This window comes from Hypoxylon trugodes (genome assembly GCF_022578975.1).
Source record: "Hypoxylon trugodes strain CBS 135444 unplaced genomic scaffold F4822scaffold_6, whole genome shotgun sequence".
NCBI lineage: Eukaryota > Fungi > Ascomycota > Sordariomycetes > Xylariales > Hypoxylaceae > Hypoxylon > Hypoxylon trugodes.
The window spans coordinates 2,245,348-2,267,662 of record NW_026250021.1 but is presented as its reverse complement, the minus strand read 5'-3'; the positions used below and the strand labels follow the sequence as shown (position 1 = coordinate 2,267,662).

The 22,315-nt window shown below is 46.9% G+C and overlaps 11 protein-coding genes across 11 annotated transcripts; 5 read left to right on the top strand and 6 right to left on the bottom strand.

The window, feature by feature from the left end:
• Positions 1-4: 4 nt before the first annotated feature.
• On the top strand, positions 5-1,528 carry F4822DRAFT_407790 (putative polyketide synthase protein). The gene has a single exon (XM_051458525.1). The coding sequence runs from the start codon at positions 430-432 to the stop codon at positions 1,279-1,281; it is 852 nt and encodes a 283-aa protein (XP_051313625.1). The 5' UTR covers positions 5-429; the 3' UTR covers positions 1,282-1,528.
• A 4-nt stretch (positions 1,529-1,532) lies between these two features.
• On the bottom strand, positions 1,533-2,429 carry F4822DRAFT_444392 (uncharacterized protein; the record flags this gene model as incomplete). Its single annotated transcript, XM_051463227.1, has 2 exons — positions 1,533-2,246; positions 2,322-2,429. 2 exons carry the CDS (start codon positions 2,427-2,429, stop codon positions 1,533-1,535), a joined length of 822 nt encoding a protein of 273 aa, XP_051313624.1.
• Positions 2,430-2,642: 213 nt separating this feature from the next.
• Positions 2,643-4,064, top strand: F4822DRAFT_407788 (uncharacterized protein). Its single transcript, XM_051458524.1, has one exon. The coding sequence runs from the start codon at positions 3,133-3,135 to the stop codon at positions 4,030-4,032; it is 900 nt and encodes a 299-aa protein (XP_051313623.1). The 5' UTR covers positions 2,643-3,132; the 3' UTR covers positions 4,033-4,064.
• A 540-nt stretch (positions 4,065-4,604) lies between these two features.
• F4822DRAFT_444387 (dipeptidyl peptidase IV N-terminal region-domain-containing protein) lies at positions 4,605-7,201 on the top strand (the record flags this gene model as incomplete). Its single annotated transcript, XM_051463226.1, has 2 exons — positions 4,605-5,933; positions 5,989-7,201. The coding sequence occupies 2 exons, from the start codon at positions 4,605-4,607 to the stop codon at positions 6,952-6,954; spliced, it is 2,295 nt and encodes a 764-aa protein (XP_051313622.1). The 3' UTR covers positions 6,955-7,201.
• On the top strand, positions 7,202-8,397 carry F4822DRAFT_294199 (uncharacterized protein). Its single transcript, XM_051455081.1, has one exon. It carries the CDS (start codon positions 7,495-7,497, stop codon positions 8,173-8,175), a length of 681 nt encoding a protein of 226 aa, XP_051313621.1. The 5' UTR covers positions 7,202-7,494; the 3' UTR covers positions 8,176-8,397.
• F4822DRAFT_444385 (NAD(P)-binding protein) lies at positions 8,229-9,330 on the bottom strand (the record flags this gene model as incomplete). The annotated part of the gene is made up of 2 exons (XM_051463225.1): positions 8,229-8,650; positions 8,701-9,330. 2 exons carry the CDS (start codon positions 9,328-9,330, stop codon positions 8,282-8,284), a joined length of 999 nt encoding a protein of 332 aa, XP_051313620.1. The 3' UTR covers positions 8,229-8,281.
• An 823-nt stretch (positions 9,331-10,153) lies between these two features.
• On the bottom strand, positions 10,154-12,641 carry F4822DRAFT_407783 (MFS general substrate transporter). Its single transcript, XM_051458523.1, has 5 exons — positions 11,878-12,641; positions 11,554-11,717; positions 11,280-11,482; positions 10,799-11,221; positions 10,154-10,738 (listed from the first exon to the last, which is right to left on the bottom strand). The coding sequence occupies exons 1-5, from the start codon at positions 12,411-12,413 to the stop codon at positions 10,469-10,471; spliced, it is 1,596 nt and encodes a 531-aa protein (XP_051313619.1). The 5' UTR covers positions 12,414-12,641; the 3' UTR covers positions 10,154-10,468.
• A 148-nt stretch (positions 12,642-12,789) lies between these two features.
• F4822DRAFT_294149 (FAD dependent oxidoreductase) lies at positions 12,790-14,757 on the top strand. The gene is made up of 3 exons (XM_051455080.1): positions 12,790-13,054; positions 13,116-13,807; positions 13,875-14,757. Exons 1-3 carry the CDS (start codon positions 12,984-12,986, stop codon positions 14,606-14,608), a joined length of 1,497 nt encoding a protein of 498 aa, XP_051313618.1. The 5' UTR covers positions 12,790-12,983; the 3' UTR covers positions 14,609-14,757.
• On the bottom strand, positions 14,734-15,707 carry F4822DRAFT_444383 (uncharacterized protein; the record flags this gene model as incomplete). Its single annotated transcript, XM_051463224.1, has 2 exons — positions 14,734-14,906; positions 14,969-15,707. The coding sequence occupies 2 exons, from the start codon at positions 15,705-15,707 to the stop codon at positions 14,860-14,862; spliced, it is 786 nt and encodes a 261-aa protein (XP_051313617.1). The 3' UTR covers positions 14,734-14,859.
• Positions 15,708-16,478: 771 nt separating this feature from the next.
• On the bottom strand, positions 16,479-17,186 carry F4822DRAFT_430588 (lysophospholipase II; the record flags this gene model as incomplete). Its single annotated transcript, XM_051461326.1, has 1 exon — positions 16,479-17,186. One exon carries the CDS (start codon positions 17,184-17,186, stop codon positions 16,479-16,481), a length of 708 nt encoding a protein of 235 aa, XP_051313616.1.
• A 522-nt stretch (positions 17,187-17,708) lies between these two features.
• On the bottom strand, positions 17,709-22,309 carry F4822DRAFT_293756 (Hydantoinase B/oxoprolinase-domain-containing protein). The gene is made up of 10 exons (XM_051455073.1): positions 22,138-22,309; positions 21,869-22,077; positions 19,809-21,817; positions 19,680-19,752; positions 19,572-19,630; positions 19,389-19,517; positions 18,967-19,328; positions 18,491-18,910; positions 18,291-18,433; positions 17,709-18,225 (listed from the first exon to the last, which is right to left on the bottom strand). Exons 1-10 carry the CDS (start codon positions 22,180-22,182, stop codon positions 17,838-17,840), a joined length of 3,837 nt encoding a protein of 1,278 aa, XP_051313615.1. The 5' UTR covers positions 22,183-22,309; the 3' UTR covers positions 17,709-17,837.
• Positions 22,310-22,315: the final 6 nt, after the last annotated feature.

The window sequence follows — 22,315 nt, the reverse complement described above, 5'->3', positions numbered from 1 at the left end:
ACTTTCATCATTCAATTCCATCATCGTCAAATCTAGAAATGCGGGAATCCAGACACCATGCAGTTAAATCTATTCAACGAGTGGATCTATGGATATGATTGGTCATTGACCTTGATGAAAATAGACCGTATCCCAATTACGAAGGAAGGTATTCGTTCCAATTACATCTCTCAGATAAAAATCCTGAGATCGCGTCTGATGGTTGATTACCGGCCGGACAGCAACATGCGTAATACGGCGCGAAAAAATGCGGATACGGCGTATTTATTTCAACATCACCACTGACACCCTCCGTAGTAAATATTCAACATATAATGTGCGTTGATTTCCTAGAACAATACGGAATATCTCTGATCCACAGAACATATTTATCTCTCCGTTGATGAACATTGGTATTGAAAAACATTACCAATTACAACCACTTTCAACATGGCTCACCAAACAAGCCCAGGACAGCCAGAGGCTAAAGTCAAAATCAACCTTACGGGAACGGCGGAAACATTGATGGGACCTTTGATCGCAAGAGCCAGAGATGCCAGAATGCCTCAGCCCGTTCTTGGCGATATGTTCGCCGCTCAGATTCTAGATCAGCTCGACTACGATATCGAAAAGCACCAAATCGACGACCCAAAAGCTACTATGCACGCGGCGCGTGTCGTCTGTTTAGATAAATGGACTACCGAGTTCTTAGCCAACAACCCAGAGTGCACGGTCGTCTATCTAGCCTGCGGTCTTGATAGCCGCTTACAGCGTCTCCAACCAGATATGTCTAGGGTTCGCTGGGTTGATGTGGATTTCCTTGATGTCGTCCAGCTTCGGAGCTCGCTTATTCCTACTCCGGAGGGCGACTACAGTCTAATCGGCTCGGATGTGACTGAGGATGGATGGCTTGAGCAGATACCCGCTGATCGCCCAACGCTTGTTATCTGCCAGGGACTGCTCATGTACCTTGAGGAAGAGCCGGTGAAGCATTTAATTCAGCGACTTATCAACCACTTCAAGTCAGGTCAAATTTTGGTCGATTGTGTTAGCACCGTCATGCTTTCTCTACAGCACCAGGTAGAGACTCTAAATGCGACGGGGTCGACGTTCAAATGGGGTGTGGACGACCCGAAGACACTCGAATCGCTACACCCGCAGCTAAGAATGGTAGAATGTTTAGGCGCGGCAGAACTTGGCGGCTTCTCTCAGATGCCCCTGAGTACCCGATTGATGATGTCAACCTATTCATACCTCCCCTGGTTTCGATATCTCAGTTCCTATTCGAGATTCAATTTCTAGGGTCATGATTCTTTTGGGGATAATGATGTACTATTTATGGCATGAGTTTCTACTAGGGAGTTATTCTTGGTCAGATCTAGGAGATTTAAAGGAAGACGGGTTGTAACCCCCTCTAACATAGACACCAAAAAAGCAAGGATTGGGTAGGAGCGAAGGATTCCGATTTCGTATCCGTTTATACCGGCGTAACGGTAGATATCTAACTCAATGAATAGAAACTGCAGTGCGGTTTTCATCGTCTTCTCAATGATCTATATCTTTTCCCTATCAATCGATCTCTGCATCGCGCCAAGCACAACTTTAAGCAGCGCCTCCGGCGACAACTCCCCTATCCTTCCACTCCACGTAACCGTGTCCACCATATCCCGGATATCCAACGCATCGCTTAACACCTCATCCGCGTACTCCATACCTTGCCGCCCATCCTCCACATTCCCAACCTGAAAAAACTGCACCCCGACCTGCCACGCCGGCGCACCTAACTCATCAAGCGCTCGCGCGGTGCGTATCACGGTGTCGACGGGATTATCATGCGTTATACCCGCGGTAATAACAATTAAATTCAAAGGTCGTAGATGCCGTCCGTAGCACTTGACGTGGTATTTGTAAGTACTCACGTACTCGTCCAAGATACAACTTAATCGGTGATCGAGTTTGCATTTTCCGCTAGGTTTTGCGCTTTCAAATATACCGGCTATGTTGTCGCGCATACCAGGCACGCCGGTTGCTTGGCCTATGTGCTTGTAGCCTGACCGGAGCGCTTGTTGTCCGAGCGCGGCGTAGAAGAGGTACCCCCGTGGGTGGTGGTTGACGAAGTAGACGTCGACGCCGTCGCGGTCGCGCTCTGTGCATATTGGTGCGATTTGTGAGAGGAGGGATCGTACTTCGTTCCAGTATGGTAGCATATTTGCTGAGTCGTCGATTAGGAAGACTGTGTCGAAGTGCGAGAGGAAAGCATATGGGTCCTCGCAGGTGGTCAGATGCTCGCGGGTTAGAGTCGCTTGATGGGCTCCCCGGGTTGGTGTTAAGGCTGGGACTACGATTGATGCGGATGAGCCCGTCGACGGCGTTTCTGACCCATCAGGGGGGAATAAGCGTGCAGGTAGCGTGTCGAGAGGGTAGGGTGTTGGTCGTCTGTTACGATCCATGATGATTGATGTGATCCTTTCTACTAGGTTTCTATAGTGGTGAGTGCCTAGGTATGTCCCGATGAACTTAAGCTTACGATTTCAGAATGTTATATAAAAATTTGGTATTGTCGAGTCGAGTGATGGGTACACGGATTACCTTAGCCAGATCACACTCAAAAAATTCATCTGAACTATCAATTAATACTGGTAAGTTCTGAAAGAACCTAATGACTAGTGAAAGCGCTATGTTATTTATCATTTTGCTATCTGGACTGTGCCTAGGTACCAATTGTAACAGGTTGTGGAAGATGCGATGAAGTTTGTCGCTAGTCACCCTTTGACTACCTAGGTGGGCAACAATAGCCATCCAGATGAAAAAGACCATTATCATGGTGTTACCATCAGTAGTGGTTACCATGAACATATTTCCTTACAGCAAGCCAGTTTTCGGAAACATTTTGGCCATCTGGTGGTGGTGTCTGCGCCTTTTTCCTGTTCCAGGGTCGGGTTACAAGTGTATCCCCATCATTGGTCTGCCACCGTCTAGGCATAAAATTACACGTTAGCTATTGAGAACAACTCATCAGGTTGTCACCGACAGGCAAAATGAGATTTAAACCAGTTCCTCGTCGTAATTTCCCATCAATTCCCCATTCTCGCGGTTATTTCTAGAAATTCGACAATCGTTCCTTGTTCAAGACCCTTACGAACCTTTTATTGAATGATAAATGATCCGACAATGATGAACAAAAAACGAGTAGAGGTCGCGACAAAGGATACCACTATGATGAGTCCCAAAGCTCGGCATTTGCTTCTACATAAAACCACTTTATCAATTCTATCATTTTCTCTTCAATCTACAATACGAACTATTGTCTCAAGACAATTTGAAGATTGTCGCATATCGCACAAGATGCCAGTTCCATCCCTAAAAACAGTCTTTAAAACGGGGAGGATGACAAGGAACGAGCTTATAAAAATATCCAAGGGTATGGATACGGCGCTCAATTGCGTATCACATTTTGAAGGTCTTCAAGATAAAGGGGGTTATGGCTTCGGCCAGCAATTTCCCTACGAACTTTATAAGAATGGGCTCCAACAACGACTCGTAGCAATGTGCATGGCGCATACGCCGGGGGTACACGTGCTGGATTATGTCGGGTATGACTACTCAGCTGCTTATGTTGGGAGGGAGTTCGCCAGGTTCCTGCGCGTGCGTAATCAGGAGAGTGCCGTGGTTCTCAGGGTCTATGTGAAAGATCGAAGAGCTGCGCCGAAGATGATATTATTACAGCTCATCGGATCGCTGATTTGGAACATGATCAGTCTCGTGCCTAGTGAATTTGATGGCTCTGAATATTTGCGGAGTCGACTTTTTGAGGAGCTGATGAATTGCGGTCCTAATAGCTTCGATGCTGGATTGAGGATACTAGAAGCTCTGCCATTGCTGGAATTAAGTGGTAAAAAGATGGTCTGCATTGTTGACGGCTTAGATCTTGCGGAAGAGGCGAGAACTCTAGGTCAACTACAGAGCTTATTAGCCGTCTTTCGAGGTGTGATTGCGAAGAATCGTGGGAACATCTTGTATACAATTAACAGGCGAAGTAGAATAATTCGATAGAATAATGCATGCGAAAATATACTTACGATGTCGAAACTACAAGACTATGCATCATCTTGTGGCTAATGCGTGATACCCCATGTAAATACGAGCAAAAGCAACGCGCTTCGATCCGGTAGTTCGGATCCCTTCCCACTCCCCCTCACATGAGAGACTCCCATATCGTCATGTCATCATTGGTTTATCTACGTTGCCAAGCTCAAAGAAGACCTAGATGCGAATCAGCACAGCGTTCCTACTTGCCAAGGCAACAGGGGCAGACTCTCGACATTCCTAACAAGGGAAGGCTATAAGGGTAATTAAGCAGCTACCCTTCCCCACGGTAGCATCAAGGCGCTGTAATTTATCATTCGCAATTTGCGCGTGGATCGCGAGCGAGCTATGCCGAGCCTCCAGTTGATTATTCCAAGGGCCATGAAATGTATAAAGAGAGGATGGGGGTAGCCCCATTTCTATTTCGTCATTCTCGTTTATCACCTCTTTGTCTTAGGGAATCTTACCCGGTTCAATAACCACGCAGGTACCTGAGAAGTCGGTAACTGGAGCTCGAGATTTCCAATTGCCCTTTCATCATGGAGCTGACGACTTGGGTCCTCGTGGGCGCGACGCTGCTGCATTCAGCAGTTGCCATTCAACCCGCGCGACAACCACATCAACCAACCGGCAATGGCGAAAAGATTCTAACGTGGAATGAAACGATGGTGAACAACCAATTCAGCGCTAGTTCCACATCCGTGAATTGGCTATCCGGCGGAGAGGATGGACAATACATCTACGCTGGCGATGGCGGGGCTCTGATCCTAGAGAATTTCATCACGGGCGAGAGTTCGACTTTCGTCGCCGCGGACCTGCTTCCAAGTGGTGTGCATGAATATTGGATTCATCCGGATCTTTCTAAAGTGCTATTCTCGACGAATTATACAAAGCAGTACCGACATTCGTATTTCGCCGATTACTCGATTCTCGACGTGGTGTCCGGCGAGCTGACGCCGCTAGTAGAGGATCAAGTTGGCGACATCCAGTACGCTGAATTCGCGCCCGTGGGTGATGCGATTGCATTTGTTCGTGGCAACAATCTGTACTTAAATAAAAACGGTACTATCTCTCAAATTACGGATGACGGTTCCCCTGATCTTTTTAATGGAGTACCGGATTGGGTATACGAAGAAGAAATCTTCGGCGACCGCTCCGCGATTTGGTTCTCTCCTGACGGTGAGGTGCTCGCGTACTTGAGCTTCGACGAGACCGGTGTCGAGACTTTTACTGTGCAATATTTTACGGATAATTCCGATGAAGCGCCTGTTTACCCACGGGAATTGGAATTGAGATATCCTAAGGTCGGCACGACTAACCCGACCGTGAATATAACGCTTTTGAAGATCGAGAGCGAGGAGAAATTGACAGTACCGCTAGAGGATCTATCGGAGAATGACCTGATTATTGGTGAAGTTGCGTGGGTAACATCTGACCATAGCAGTGTTGTTTACCGCATCTTCAATCGCGTGCAGGACTTTTCGCAGCATGTCCGAGTTGATGTGGATGATGAGAATAATAAAGCTACTACCGAAATCATTCGCACGCGAAATGGAACTGATGGATGGTTAGACAATGATATCGGCATCAAGTTCGTCGGGCCTGTCAACGGTTCTGATGTTGATTATTATGTCGATGTTTCGGACGAGTCGGGCTGGCAGCATATTTATTTGTATGCTGTTGACGGGTCAAGCGCTATAGCCCTCACTGAAGGAGAGTGGGAAGTGACCGCTGTTCTTAAGGTTGACACTGAGCGGGAGCTGGTTTATTATACTTCTACTAAAGCCGACAGCACTGAACGCCACCTATATTCAGTGTCTTACTCCACGCTAGAATCGAAAGCTTTAGTGGATGATACCGTCCCTGCAGTCTGGAGCGCATCGTTTTCTTCAGGTGGTGGGTACTATATCCTGAGCTATTCAGGGCCCGATGTTGCCCTACCAGGAATTATACGCCGCTAATGATACCTCAACACCTCTTCGAACAATTACCTCAAATGAAGCACTTTGGAATAAGTTGCAAGACTATAACTTACCAAATCTTACCTATTTTACACTTGACCATCCCGACGGATACAGCTTAAACGTGTTAGAACGACTCCCACCAAACTTCGACCCTGCTAAGAAATACCCTGTCCTATTCACACCCTACGGCGGTCCCGGCTCGCAAGAGGTTCTAAAATCATTCGAATCAATAGGCTGGAACGCCTACATCGCATCCGACCCAGATCTAAATTACATTCAATACACCGTTGACAACCGCGGCACCGGTTTCAAAGGTCGAAAATTCCGCGCATTAGTCGCTTCCAACTTAGGTGAACTCGAAGCCGCCGACCAAATATGGGCAGCGCAAGAACTTGCCGGGAGGAATCCCTTCATCGACGCTGATAAAGTAGGGATCTTCGGGTGGTCGTTTGGCGGGTACTTGTCTGCTAAAGTGGTAGAAGCGAACTCCGGGGCGTTTACTCTAGGCCTTATAGTGGCCCCCGTTAGTGATTGGCGCTTTTATGATAGCATGTACACTGAGCGGTACATGAAAACGTCGCAAATAAATCCCGGTGGTTACAACAAGTCCGCTGTGAGGAAGACAGATGGTTTCAAGAATATTGCTGGTGGTTTCGCTATTCTACATGGCCTTGGTGATGATAATGTTCATTACCAGAATACGGCGGTGTTGTTGGACCTCTTGGTAAAAGCCGGTGTCCCACCTGCCAAGATGCAGTGGCGTGTTTTTACCGATAGCGACCATGGTATCTCCTATCATGGAGCATCGACATACTTGTATAAGTTGTTGACTGAGCTGCTTTATCGTGAGAAGGTAAGGGTGAGCGAGGGGTTGGTGCATCAATGGGCACGAAGGGCAAGGTCTTGGCTTGTTGGCGTTAAGTGAGGATTATTTAGCTAAAAACAAACTCAATCTATGTGAATTTCTACCTACAATTTTGGTATCTATTAGTTTGAGATTAATATGTTTTGGTATATTCAAGGTTTCCTAGAAGATCAATAAGGGATGGGGGATTTCTTAATACCTGGCTAAACGTAACACAGCCACTGAAACCTCTATGTTTCGAAAACAATATCAAACAATTAAACGGGAAACAATTACTTGATCAAAGTAGCGGGATTTGAAAAAAACCTTTTCTGATAGCCTACCTAGGCAGAGAACAATTCGAATCTTAATTGGCGGTCTCGCAATTACAATATGAGGCTCGGGCACCGTACAAGGTGGAGGGCAATTAAGCCAGTACCGTGGTTCACCACGGCGCAGTTTAGGGGTAAACCACCTATATAACGAAGGTCATCAGCACACCTCACAATAGTTACAAGGAAAAAAGCAGGTCGATATCAAAGTCAATCCATTATATAATATCTACCCAAATAATACCCATCACAAGCTCGACCCAGTCGCCCGTCACCAAGTACCTGCACGATGCACCGCCAATCCCTCACCGGAGCCCTCCTGCTCTTCGCCACACAAATCAGCGCCCTAGCCGCACCCGCAGCATCCATCGACACAGGGAACGCAAGCACCAGCGCTAAATGCTGGTATGGTAACGACTTCCCCGCAGAAACGAACTGGTTATCCTTCGACGCGCTCTTTGAGAAATGGCGGCCGGATCTGCAAGCCCAAGGTGACACCGAGCAAGAACTAAACACCATGAAAGACGCGCTGCAGAAGTACTCGCAACAAGGTGGTTTCGACCCGGCTCTTGCGATGGCGATGATGATCCAGGAATCCCATGGAAATACGTGTAGTTCGTGCGGCGATGGTGGGATTAGCTGTGGCTTGTTACAGGTGCATGGTGCGCCGAATAGTTGTGCGAATGGTGCGCACCCGTGCCCTGATGCCACGATTCAGAAGGGTATTGAGTGTGGAGCGGTGGGTTGTGACGGGGGTTACGGGAATAGTATTAAGAGCTGTGTTGCGAGCCAGGGACAACAGTGGGGTGCTGTGCTGCGGTGCTATAACAGCGGTAGCGTTACCGACCCGAATAACCTACGCGTCATAACGTACGGAAACCCGGTGTATGTTCAGAATGTAGCGAATATCCTGTTAGGTGCCGATTTTGCTGAGGTCGAGCAGTTGAGCGGATCGGGATGTGGATTTTAAACATGTTGAGGGCGTGATGGTGGTATTGAGGTTCAGTTCTATTGTATATATTCTGTTCTCGCACTCGTCTGAGTCGCTTAGTTTTGTCAATGGAGTTGTGCAGCAATTATTCAAATGCATTCTGAAGGGCGGTATTGGTCTTGTTTATCTTCGCCCATTCAAGACTCTTAATCCATAACCTTTCCTGTTTGACTTCATCGCGGCTCTCAGGCGAGCTCTCATCCTTCTCTAGTAATTCAAGATAGTATCTTTCGCCAGGGTGAACATGGTCAAGCGCAAGCTCGATAGCGTCGGCTGCAGACTCAGATGCTAAGCGCATCTGAGGATATTGATGCCTTGCCAAAGGTAACAATGGTTGAACGATGTATTGAACGAGAAGTCTCGTCGATGTTGCCACATTCCTGTCAAACAGGCGGGAGTCTACGAGACTTCCCGGGTTGTATGTTACGGCGGTAATTCTCTTGAGACTAGGGTCCTTTGAAAATTGTTAAATGGGCATGGTTCAAACGCAAGGTAATCGCATACCTTCTCAAGAAAGCGATTGAATGCATAAGTCCAGGCGGTGATGGCCAACTTAGAGTTGCCATATCTATGAAACCCGGCACCAGCTTTGTCAACATTCGCAACGGGCCTGACAAGTAGATTGAGATCCTCAGGAATCACCGGTGGAAATTTCTCTAGAATAGCTCGACCAGGGCTATGCGCCTCACTAGAAAACATCACGATACGGCCTCCATCTAGCGCAAAGTTATCGAGGAGCCGAAGTACTAATGCGACTTGAGAGATGTGATTGATCTGGAATGTTTTGTCGTAGCCATCCGATGTTGTCTCAGGATCGCCAACAAGATTCCAGTAGCATGCGTTGCATAGAATTGCCTTCAGAGGCGGAACTCGCTTCGCTATTATCTCATCGGAAAGCGTCGTCGCAAAATCATGTACCGAAGACAGGCTGGTAAGATCGAGTTTGCGAATTGATGCATCCACCTCAGGGTATCGTGATATTGTTTCCCGTAACTTTCGTGTAGTGGGATAGTTGTCGGAATCATCCCGAACAGTTAAAATCGCTGTGTATTTCGGATAGGTCCGAAATAAATATTCCACAGCGGGAATCGCTAGTGTTCCGTTGGCCCCTGTAATCAGAATCGCCCCAGCCATAACTTAGCGCTATCCCACTAATCCAGCGTAGAAATTTAGGGCATGTTTAGAGAGAGGGGAAAGACTATAGGGTGAATTTATAGCGTTTTATCTTTCGCAATTATCCATTCTATTTGATTTTCTGACGGAGTTGAGACATTATTACGCTCTATATCCACTATTCTACTCATAATCATCGATAAATAATTATAGAATATATCAGCCTATTAGAACATGATATTCACTCATCATACTACCTTCAGCATGGGTTGTTACGTGGATATTGGAAGAATAGTTTGAAGTAACCTCGTGTTATACCTGGGTAGGTGCCAATCGTGTATCTACAGCGACCGTCATGCCTAATAGGGACGAAACTCTGCTAGAAATAGGTATCTAGTCGGCTACCAACAGAAGATTTGACGCCATCCGACGCACCTATAAAATCCGGTGTGAATACCCCTGCTTCGTAAGTGATTAGCGGTCGCTGAAGGGATCAATGTGCTGAAAACACCGCTATAACGCCTATCTAATAGCCAATACCTACCCCAAATACTGCCTAAAGCCGGTACCCAGGTAGCCCACCATATCCATCATTGGGCTTTAAAATCACTGTAATTCTTCGATAGCCGAGATCCTAGCAACCTATACCCTACCTCGTGGAATATCCATTACCATGGTATGAGACGCTGAACTACTGCAGAAGTCCCGCATTCCCGTCCCGCTGTAAGGGATCCGACCCGCTTCCGTAGGTACAGTTCCGCTGTAGAACCCCTGCTGGATGGCGCCATCATCAGAAACGTGGCAGGTAAGAGACAGAAAAGGTAAATCTTTCCACCTTGTTCATATTCCATCTTCGCGCCGTGAAGTCCTTGCCTTGCTTTCTTGTCGCTAATGTGTCGAAATCTCCCGCGCGTTCTTCATACGATTGTTAAGAATTCGCTTACTACGTAGGGAGTTGACGGTTTTACCATCTCCCATTGAGGTGTTCAGTTCTTATGAGCATTAATACAGGCGACCTCTGATTTTCGAAGCATATCACGAAATCCTTCGCAGTCCTACGTCACAATCAGGTAGGCATCCATATAACTTAATGAACGTCTTATTATATGGCGAGATTAATCCAACCAAGTATTGCAATTCAATACCCTACATGCTGCGTTCACATTACGATTCCCGCTTCGTTCGCTTTGTCTTGTTCTGACAAATTTCCCGCCACCCCTCGTTTCTCCGTCGACTCTCTTCCTTCTTCGGTATCGTGTTGCGAACCCTCGACGACTTCCCCGCGAATCCCTTGATCCTTTTCTTGCTTCTCCTGTCGTCGCGTAAACCACATAACCACTGGTAGCCAAGCCGATAAAGCCAGCGACGCAGCGAGACCAGCACGATAACCCCGATAGAACCGAGGCGCTTCCACCGTTGGAACGAATACCTAATAATATCAGAATTAGTACCGGCGAGACGGGAATATGTGAATAATGATGGGACTCACCTGGTTCCACCAAGTACCTTGAGCCAAACCAATTGAATTCAGTGCACCAATGACGATAGCTCGCTCTTCCGCATCCCCAGTGCACACCCGATGCGTCCAGCTCACAATGACCGGGAATAGTGATTGGATAGTACCAGCGATATAGAATGCGAAGAAGTGAGCAGGCTTCCCCAGGTTCCACGCGACCAACATAGATTCTGACACAATCTGAGTCATACAGATCAATATCACCGACTCAACCTGAGACCCCCTCCAATCGTTATAGGTTCCCGACACCAACATGAAGACGATTGAAATAGCCGAGTATACGGTAGGTAGGTTATTAACGTCGGGTACCGAATACTTCTCCGCTTTGAGCCATAGCGCCATGGTCGATGTGGTTGGGGCTTGATAGACGAAGTACATGAGCGAGAACCATGTGCACTACATTAAGTCACATTAGACGTAGTCGGGGATTTGACCAGCTTATGACGTTACTTACCAAAATCCAGAAATGCCACCTCCCAAGGACGCGCTTGAAAAGGGATCGATCGAATCGCCCTAGCGGTTTGCGGTTATCGGCTTCGAGGCGCTTCATACACATCTGGCGTTCCGTTTCTGTCATCCACCAAGTGCTCTTCTCATATAATGGGTTGGGGATAATGATCAAGCCGATAATGACCATGGGGCAAGTTATCAAAAAGTCTATTGCGAAGAGACAAGTTAATACACTTCCCGAATTAGTCATCAAGATTAAGGGAGGGGGTATATCGTACCGATAATGAAGAGCCATCTCCACCCTCTGATACCCAGGTGGCCATCAATGGTTTGATAGATTCCAGCTTGGATATAACCCGAGAACATAGTGGCTGCAATCCCTGACGCGGTGAAGATACCGCTCCTCTTGTTGATTTCATGATTGCGGTACCATGTTCCAATCTATACTCAGTTAATTATATGTTTCTTCGACATGTGGGAGCTTGACTCCCCCCGAGGGTCTAAGGTATCTTAAGAAAACCCAAGAGAACGCGGGGTGTTCTTACTAAGAAAGTGTAAGTATTCGTGAAATTTTTGGTGAGTGTGATACATCCAACATACCCATGAAATGCAAACCCGGCCAACTAGCTGCCTCGACGAACCCGACGCAAAATCTAACGGCATAAATCTGTTGCGCAGTTTGGCATTTATAAATAAACAGCACAAAGAACGCCCATAAAAATTCGGCAGCCGGAAGATACCATCGTGGCGAAATTTTCGTTAACAAGATCTGCGATGGTATTTGGCCGACGATATATCCAATTTGAAACCAAGTGACCATCCAGTTAAGTTCGTTTCCATAAAGGCCCAGATCTTCTTTCATGCCCGAAACATAGGCATTATTAATATTGTTGCGATCGAGGTCCTTCGCGAAGAAGGTCAAGCAACAAAAGGTAAGAATGGCAAGATCGAGTTTCTGCACAAGTTTCTTTTCTTCTTTCGAAGTACCAGGTCGAGTCCAGAAGTAAAATTTTTCACTGGTCTTGGGTGCGATCAACGCGTCGTCCGGAGTTGTCTCGACTGCGCGCGGCTCCACTGTATCGTCCGGGGATTGATCTTGTCGGCCGACGCCTAGCTTCTTCTTCCAAAGGAAACCCATCGCAAATTACGTACGGAGAACAATAAGATGGGTCGACGATGGTATGATGAAGCCAGTTGGGTCCATCTAAGATGGGGATGGGAACCGATGGTGAAATACTAAACACCAGACGCGTTATCACATTATCTCACCTCATTATTATCACGGTAGACTGCCTAGACTACGACGTTGATAGGGTAGGTATCTAAGCGACCCCTATCTCAATTAGGGTCCCATAAGAACCAACTGCATATGGATCTAGACCACTAGCGTGAGGGGTTTCCAGGGGAATGGTTCCCCAGAACGCGGAGATAGGTCCTTACTATATCTTGGCGAGTTAGGTAATTATCATAGCGGCTTTTCCCCGAATTTGACAGGGGAGTAGGGGAGTTATCCGGGGGTGGGGAGGAACGGTGGACCGGGAGCGTCGGCTTGATGCGATGCTGCATATGCACACAGCTTATATCCGACTACAGTTAATGATCAATAGGTATATAGAAAACAGCTTAAGTTTAGGTGTACCATGGAATATCATGTAAAGAAGGATATGATGTTAGCCGTTAAGACCTACGCGGCCCGAAATACGGAATCATGGTGTCGACCGGTTTAACGAAGGAAAGCCCCATTATCATAGTGGGCGCTGGTGTGTTTGGATTATCAAGGTACCAAAGACCCTAATTTTACATGTTTCACTTGAAGGGGGGCTAAATAATTATTTTCAAGCGCTTTGCACCTTGCAAAAGCTGGGTATAAGAACATCACGGTTTTTGATAAACAACCATACGCAGACAATGCTTATTCTACAACGGATGGAGCCGATGCGGCATCTGCCGACTTTAATAAGGTCATGAGGATGAGCTACGGTGAAGAGATCGAGTACCAACGACTTGCATTTGACGGCATCAAGACTTGGGATGCATGGAATAAGGAGATCCAGTCATCAAGGCCGGAAGACCTACCCCGCGGTCTCAAACCGTCGGATCTTATATGGAACAATTGCGGATTCCTTCGGATGAGTATTGACGGGGAATTATCGCCGATCGAACGGGCGACACTCGCGAACTTGACTCGTGAAGGTTTACGTCAGACTCAATTCATAATTGGTGACCCCGAGGACGAGAAACGAGCTAGATCTCACTTTAGAAGTGGGGAATGGGAGAAGAAATCTGACCCGTTCGGACGAAGGAGACAGGGGAAGAAACTCGTTGGTGTTTTCGATTCTACTGCCGGGTTTGTCGAAGCGAGTAAGGCATGTACATGGGTGATGCACCTTTGCCGCAGAAGTGGCGTCCGGTTCATCCTGAGCGAGAAGGAAGGACAGGTCGCTTCATTCATCAAGAACAAGAGTGGCAAGACGACTGGTGTACGCACCGCGTCTTGTACCGAATATCAGGCCGAACTCGTGGTACTAGCAGGTAAGTCAACCATCCGATGTTGCTAAAAGGGGGGCATTAGTGCTGTGCACTGACAATAAAGCTACAGCTGGTGGTTGGACACCCTCCTTATTTCCAGCCGTATCATCGCTTCTTGAGACAACCGCTGGGAGTGTAGTATACTTCCAATTACCGCCGAAAGATCAAGCACCGGATCTTTGGGACAAGTTTTCTCCGGATAATTTTCCAGTGTTCGCTTATGGAGGATGGTCGAAGGGCCATGGTATTGGTGGCTTCCCACGAACGGAAGATGGAATCGTGAAGATTGGGTACCGCGGTACCAAGTATACCAACTATGAGGACGTTCGGGATCCCACCACTGGTAAAACGCACCGGATTAGCGTTCCAAAGACGAGATATTGGCCACAGTCTTATGATCCCGCTATCACTAAACAAGCGGTCGATGCTATTAAGGAGGTAGTAAAGGAAGCGATGCCTGAGCTTACAGCAATTGGAATCACTGGTTGCAGGAACTGCTGGTACATTGATAGTCTAGATAACGGATTCCTTGTCGACCGTGTGCCCAATGATGACGGTATGCTCATCTGCTCGGGAGGCTCCGGTCATGGGTTCAAATTCCTTCCAATTCTTGGCCGGGAAGTCGTTAAGATCATCGAGGACCCAACGGCTAAAAATACCTACGGCAAGTTATGGCAATGGAGAACTAAAGATGCTAGCGCAAAAAATGGATTAGAACAAGGGGAGACGGGTCCTAGAAACTGGAAAAGACAGATTATGGCAACGAAAGAAGACTGGCAATTTAGGGAGAGTTCTAAGCTCTAATCAATAAGCTGTGCTAAACGCTTTTTTTTCTTATCTCTTTAAAAAAAAAACCCTTATTTGCAGAGTAATTGCAGAGTGTTCGCCAGGCTTGCTGGTGACCCTTCGATCTACAGTATCTAGGTATCTAGTACTTCTTTGGGTACCTGTATTCTTTTAAGGTCCACTATCTTTTTTTTTTCCCTCTTTTTTCTCTTCTTTTTTCTCTTCTTTACCTACCTAGGTAGGTAGGTAATGTAACGTACGCTGGGCCCTCAGTCCAATGCACTATTTTCAACGACCTCGGAGTCAGTTTCATCAACTACATAGGCTCCATTAGTATTCTTGGCCTGAACGATTTATCCAGGTAACGTATCAACGTACTCGAGATCAGGCTGAAATTCTTTCCTAACTCATTGATATCATCCTCTTTAGAGTTGGCCGCTTTGGATTTTATGGAGGCACCATCCTCCTTATCTATTTCCGAAGTGTTGTGTTTTATATAGGCGCCGTAAATTTTCTGATACCAATCCAGATCGTATTTGAGCTCGTTCCACTCCCAATGACCAATGATCTCGTCTGTCGTGACTTGCCATAGACAAACATATTCGTCCTTGTAGTATTCCCCTTCCCGTCCGTAAGGATCCTCAATTTCATAGCGATTCATCTCCGCTGTAACGTCAAGAATGGGCAACCCTTTTCGAATACGGATATTTGGGTTTATAGCTGTTAACATAAAATCCTTGCGTCCCTTTTTGGACCACTTCTGAATTAACTCTTCGATTCGGGTCTCTGAGTTTGTAAATGATATATATGGCGTACCCTTGCTCCAGTTTCCATGATCAACATGAATGGACAAAGATTCTCGCCTTGATTGGCTACTGCCGAGGCACATATTTTGATCCCTTGCTATCATTCGCCCGTCTTCCTCTGGCCGGCTCCCTGAATTTCGATTCCAGACCCTTAACAAAGGTCCCCTAAAAGGGAGCTCGGAAGGTGCTTTCCACGAATGTCTATTTTCCTCGTCTCCAGACAACTGATCCCTGACGGTTTGCTGATTTAAAATAGGGTATTCCATAATGTATTGACCCCGCGTGGTAGTTATGGGTGGTTTGGGGTCCATTATTATGATAGAAAACCGCGGATGTAAGACAACTTCTTATATTCCTAGGCACTACTATTCGTACGACGTCACAGACAGAAGATTCTAGCTTTGTTACACATGCACAGAAACCCCGCTTCATGCCTGAGAAGGACCAAATATATCACAATTAGACCATCTGCATCATCGAGCACCTGCCATTTGCTGCCACGTAGGTACCTCATACCTATCATCTTGCTGTTTGCGTTTCTCGTTGGAGCTCGGTGAGATTAGGTTTAATGGGGGGAGGTGGGCGCATCGGGTATGGTGCAAGCTGGGTTAGAATTGCATATTACCATTGGTGTAGGATGAAATTTTAGAAAAGTCGGAAGCGGCCCAGACGGGGTGTTTGAAAGGCCTCAAGCGATTAACCTATTTTTACGGTCACGAAGAGTTATGAAAAACGCTTATCAATTTGCGTGAAAATGATGCCTATATGTTATAGGTGCCCCTAGGACTCGAGGTTTTGGGATCTGATAATAGCATCCCCAATGTCACACGCGGCCTACAGAACGGGCCGTTCCGCTTAGACCATAGGGTTTGAGTAGGTACTCATCCTTACATGTATAGATGGACCAGTAAGGTTTTACCCCTTTTTGCAGCCACACTGTAACGTAATGTGAAAATAACCTTATATTATCTGTAAGACTTGTGGTATGGCTTTTTATAAACGATAAGACGTGAATAGCTTCCATAGCTGAAAGTAACCCTTCCCTTAGCACAACTCTGAATTGAACTCAACCAGCCCAAGCTTCACATATTCACCCTTAAAAATCTAACGATGTCATTAACACCCTCGGGTTCGTTGATCCAATGCCCCCCCTCCTCGTATTGCTTCCACTCTATCGTTTCCATATGGGCACTTAGAGTATCTCGAAGATGTTCCCCGTTCCCAATGGGAACCACGTCATCATCTAAGGAATGAGCTAGGAAGACCGGGGTTTTTCCTGCTAGATGGTAGATCGGCATAATTGAAAGATACGCGGCGAAAGGAGGTATCCAGCTGGAGAGGCCGATTAATCCAGCAAATTGTGTGTTGCCATCTACGAAGAATGTCGAGATTGTGGTCGCGAAGCCTTGACTAATCCCTGCTAAGAAAATTTTATGCGTAGGTATTGATATGGCTTCTTCTCGGATGATATCGAGGATCTGGGCGATGCTGTCTCGTAGGCCGTCCTCTTGGAATTCCGGTCGTTCATGAGGGTTCTCAACAGACCACATATCGAACCATTGGGGCATTTTTTCGACGTCGAATCTTTCGGCACGCAGAAGTGGTGCTTGGGGAAATACCCATTTAATTGTAGGGAAGAGGTCTGGCAAGGTCATTGGCTGTCCTTCGGGCTGTGATGCTTCACTCTCGAAAAGTTCGCTTGAAAATTCTTCAGCGTAGCTGTCCCGACCGTGCAGCCATATAATTGTGTGTGTGTGGCTTTCTCGCGGGAGAACAATGGTAGAGGTCATTTTGGGGTTCTGGTTGTTTTCGTAGACTCCAATGAGACGATTTTACCGAAAGGTGTGAACGAAGTGTGAAAGTAGGTAGTTATTGTGTGGAGGTCGAGAGTGGTTGTTGTGTGATAGGAAGAAGAGGGGATTGGAAGAAAAGGACTGTGATGATGAGCGATGACTGATTGTTTATAGAAGTTATTTTGAATTGTGGTGAGAATTCAATAATTAAATAAAATAGTTAATAGTGCATTGTAAGGTTTAGGTACGGTCCGCTCTAAGAGGTAGCTTTATATCACTCGCTTTTTCAATTGAGCAGCTATGACTTTTTATATCTTTTTTTTTACTAGCTCCTCAGCTATGACTAGGTTGTCGTCCCCTTTTATATGGGGCATTAGCTGTAGGCTATAATTCCTCATCATTAGTGACAAAGGTAGGATGAAGAAAAGAGTTAGTTCTTCTGATGAAATGCCTTTGCTTATATGTCCCCGTTCCCTCGCGCTTGGAACCTTAGCTATGCACGTGTGATCTGAGGACGCCTGAGAAATTATAAAGAACTGAAGCTTTAGTCAACGGAGACGCCCGCACTGATGCTAGCCGTATTGCTACGTGACGTATGGTTTTATAGAAATTATTCCAAAGTCACGCTTATATCCTCTTTCACAGTACTCATGGATTCTCATCAGTTCCCCAGCCGCCACCACCTGGTGACTTGATAATGAACCTCTCGCCAGCCTGTAACTTTACAAGGCCACGAGGACCAAGGCTTACTAATCTCTCCTTCTCTCCCGTCTTCCTTATGATTAGATTCTCCCCGGGAGCGCCGTCTTCGCCGCCGTGAAGTCCGTAAGGCCGACTAACTCTTCGCTCGGATATCATGGAGAATGTGAGGGGTTCTCGACACTCGATAACTCGGACAACACCATTGCCACCATTATATTGACCCCGTCCCCCTGAACCTTGGCGAAGAGAAAATTCCTTTAGTATTATCGGGTAGCGCTTTTCCATAATCTCAACGTCTGAGATGCGAGTGTTCGTCATGTGGCAGTGAACGGCACTTGGGTTTTACATGTTAGTTTGGGAACCTGGATTTACTCCATGAATGGGGGCTATGCGGCTTACCTCGCGCCATTCCACCCAGGTCCTGCACCTGATCCACCGCAGATAGTCTCACCATATGCGAATTTGTAGCCGTCATTGGGATTTCTATCTCGACCTCCAAAGAATCCGACACTATTCATACACCCTTGGCTGGCAGCACACGCCTATTAGATGAATATTAGTTATTGATTATTTGGAAGAGAAGAGGTGAGAGTGCGTACGTCAAATGCCCTTAGGATAACGTCAACTACACGTTGACTCGTCTGGGTATTTCCGGCATACACCGCCGCTTGGTCGCTGGGGTTTAGAATGCTACCTTCAGGGTTGATAACTTGAATGGATGACAAGCAACCTTGGTTCAGGGGAATCTCTTCGTTGATTAGACATCGCAATGAATAAATGATCGCTGATAAACATATGCTCTTGGGCGCATTGTTGTTACCCACGACCTCGGGGCCAGTTCCCGTGAAGTCGAAAACCGCGCTTCCGTCGGGGTTGATTCGGATTTCAAGTTGAATGCGCGTTCCATTATCAAGACTATCAACGGCTCGTAGCGTGTTTCCGCTGAGGCGCTCCGATGTCTTTTGCAGGAATTTCCTTACTGCAACCTCGGCGTTCGCTTGGATGCGGTCCATGTAGAACTATCATATCGGTTAGACTCGGTTTCACCTCAATCATCCAACCGAGTAGCACTTGCCTGCACCACGTCGCGTCCGTATTCTTCAAAGAGCTTTTCTATAAGTTTCGAACCCTTGGCGTTTGCTGCGACTTGGGCCCGTAGATCTGAGAGGTTATCGTAAAGACTCGATGTGCCGACACAATTGGGGAATTGCCCAGGTTCATCGACTAGTATCTTCGTGATTCCCTTTTCATCAAACCTGCCATTTGACACAAGTTTGAACGAAACGATCCTTGCACCCTCCTGATATAGTTCGGTAGCATTGGCGTTACCCGAGATTCCTTGGAAGCCCCCTATGTCTCTGTGATGACCCCTGCTCGCAACGAAGAATATTATATCATCACCATTAGGATCAAAGACCGGAGTAATCACGGTGATATCTAGGATGTTTTATAAATATTGGGATTGCCTCAAAATGATGCGATATTTGGGGTTCTTACCTGGGAGATGCGTACCACCCGCAATGGGATGGTTCGAAACGAGGACGTCACCCGGCTTGAGTGTGCGACCGTATTTTTCGTGTTGGTACTTTACCGCGTACGCCATACTTCCGAGATGAACAGGAACGTCTAATAATGTTAAATATAGGTGCCGCGTTGAATGTATGTCAAAGGGTTACTTACGTGGTGCATTCGCTACTAGATCGCCGCTGGGACCAAAGATCGCACAAGAAAAGTCGAGCCTAGCGCACATTAGGAAGCAAATTAAACGTTGGGCTCGGAACGACGTACCTTTCCTTGATGTTGATACTCACTGCCGTCTTCTGCAGGGTCTTACCCATTTGTTCGGCAATAGACATGAAGCCTATCAGATCAATTAGCAATCCGCATACGAGTAGGCATGTTGGCGTGGGTTCCTACGGTGACCGAATATAGACAATTGGACCGGGTCCGGATCTGTTAAGGAAAGTGACTGAGTCAGGGGCGCTTGATTCTGTGAACCTATTCTCAGAATAACATGCTCGGATAGAATCGTAGCGGTCGAAAATGGCGTCACGACGATCGTTTGCGTATTGTCGATGATAATACCCGGCCCTTCAACATGGTCTCCTGGTTGAAGGTTCTTCAATAAATATATCGGAGTATCTGCCCATCCAACACTAGCGAAGTAAGTGCTCGTGACCTTCTCATGTGTTTTCTTCGATTTGACTGTCGTTTCGGTTAGTTCCTTGTAGACATTATGTGATTGGCGTTCGAATTCTTTCGCGATTCCTCGAACTCGGATATCGTCAACGATAATGTCGCGCGAAGGCAATAAAAAGGAGAACTCTTGCTGGTGGAGCTCCTCAAAGGCTCTCTTGAAGTCGCCATCTTGTGATAGGGACACCATCATCTGGGTGTCAGTACCTTCATATCGTAGGTTCAAAAATTGTTGAGTTTCAATATACTTAGTGGATGAAACACCTTGTTGAAGAAGACCTTGTATGGCGCGTTCCTTTAGATTTCCGAACTTTTGAGAAATTTCGGCTGCCGATGCTGGCTCTAGAACTAGGGAAGAGGGTTCTTGAACTTCCTCTACGAGATTGGCGAGGGCCATGCCATACGCCGATAAGATACTAGAGTACTTGTGAATAAGAACCGTGTTGATCCCCAAGTTCCGGGCGATCGATGCAGCGTGCTGTCCGCCTGCACCTCCGAATACTGCAAGCCGATGAGCTGATGTGTGATACCCCTTGCCCTCGGTAAGTGCTCGGATGGGTCGACACATAGCCTCATTAGCCACAGCTAGAAACCCTAATGCTACCTCCTCAGGCGATTTTTGTGTCGCTGATGCCGTATTGATGGAATTAGTAAGTTCAAGGAACTTAGTCTTCGTGACTTCATAGTCGAGTGGGAGGTTCTCATCGGGTCCGAATATAGCGGGGAAGTATTCTGGAAGAAGCCGACCGAGGAACAAGTTGGCGTCTGTCACGGTCAACGGTCCACCTTTACGATAGCATGCCGGACCTGGATGCGCCGAGGCACTCTCTGGGCCAACAGTGAAAAGCCCGTTTTTCCAACCGAGGATACTGCCACCGCCAGAAGCGACGGTGTTAATATCGAGCTGAGGTGACTGAATTGTGACGCCGGCAGTGGTAGTCTCGAATACATGACCGAGATCTCCAGCGTAACGACTGACGTCTGTTGATGTGCCTCCCATGTCAAAGCCGATAACTGGTGTGTTGTCGTCGGAATGCCAAGACGTTTTCGCATATCCAACGACACCTCCAGCAGGACCCGATAAAATGGCGCGCAGGCCGGAAAACCTTTCCACGTCAACAAGGCCGCCGTCGCTTTGCATGAACTGACATCTAGTGTTTTTTAAGTTGTCCATAAACCCATGTCTAAAGTTTGAGACGTATCTTTTGATTTCAGGGGTAAGATACGCGTCCGCCGTGGCACTCATTCCGCGCGATATTAGTTTTATCATCGGGATAAGACTTGCAGACGCAGAAATGCTCGTAAAGCCAATTTCTTTTGCTAGATCTTGTATAGCATTCTCATGGTCGGGGAAACTATAGCTATGTGCTAGACATATGCATATGCTCCTGTACCCCCTTTCAAAGAGCTCTTGAAGTGACCTTCTCGTACTCTGGATGTTCAACGGCTTGAGAATGCGAACGATATCACCACTTTGGCCAACTCTTAAAGCTGGGTCGAATTCAACATTAATACCTCCTTGGATAGGGTCCTTGGTTGAATCTTCCATAGTAACCCGCTCTTCGACCTCAACCACCTCTGAGTAAAGCACATCTGGCTTACTAATGGCAAGATCGAACAGCTTCGGCCTAGCTTGGTACCCAATCTCTAGAGCATCGCGGAAACCTTCGGTGATTAGAAGAGCTGAGCGTTCCCCCTTTCTTTCCAACAGAGCATTGGTTGCTACCGTTCTGGTAGAAGACTTAGCAGAAGTGTGATCATGTGGGTCTGGAATCACTTACGTCCCCATTCGGATAACGCCAATAGAGTCCGAACTAAGCTTAGCATCTCTTGGATGCGGGTGGCCTGTGAAAGCCTCAAGAATTCGCCGTATGCCTTCGGTGGGCGCATCTTCGTAATTTGCTGGGTCGACAGAGAGCAATTTGATCACTATGTCGCCTCCTGCGCCTGATTGAGGAATTCCGATACAATCCGTGAAAGTACCGCCGCGCTTCATTCACAAATTAGAACTTTCTCCACATACCCCTTATTGCAGCTCTTAAAGACTTACATCGATGAATATATCGATCTTGGATTCTGTCGTCGCATGCGGCATCGCGTAAACTTGTCGGGTCAGAATGAGTTGTCGTACTTCTCAAAACTCGAATTTCTCTCTCCCGTCGCCAGAATATATCGCATATTTCCTTGAGTAGTCTCTTGAATTTAGCTCAACATCTCCTATATGTCCC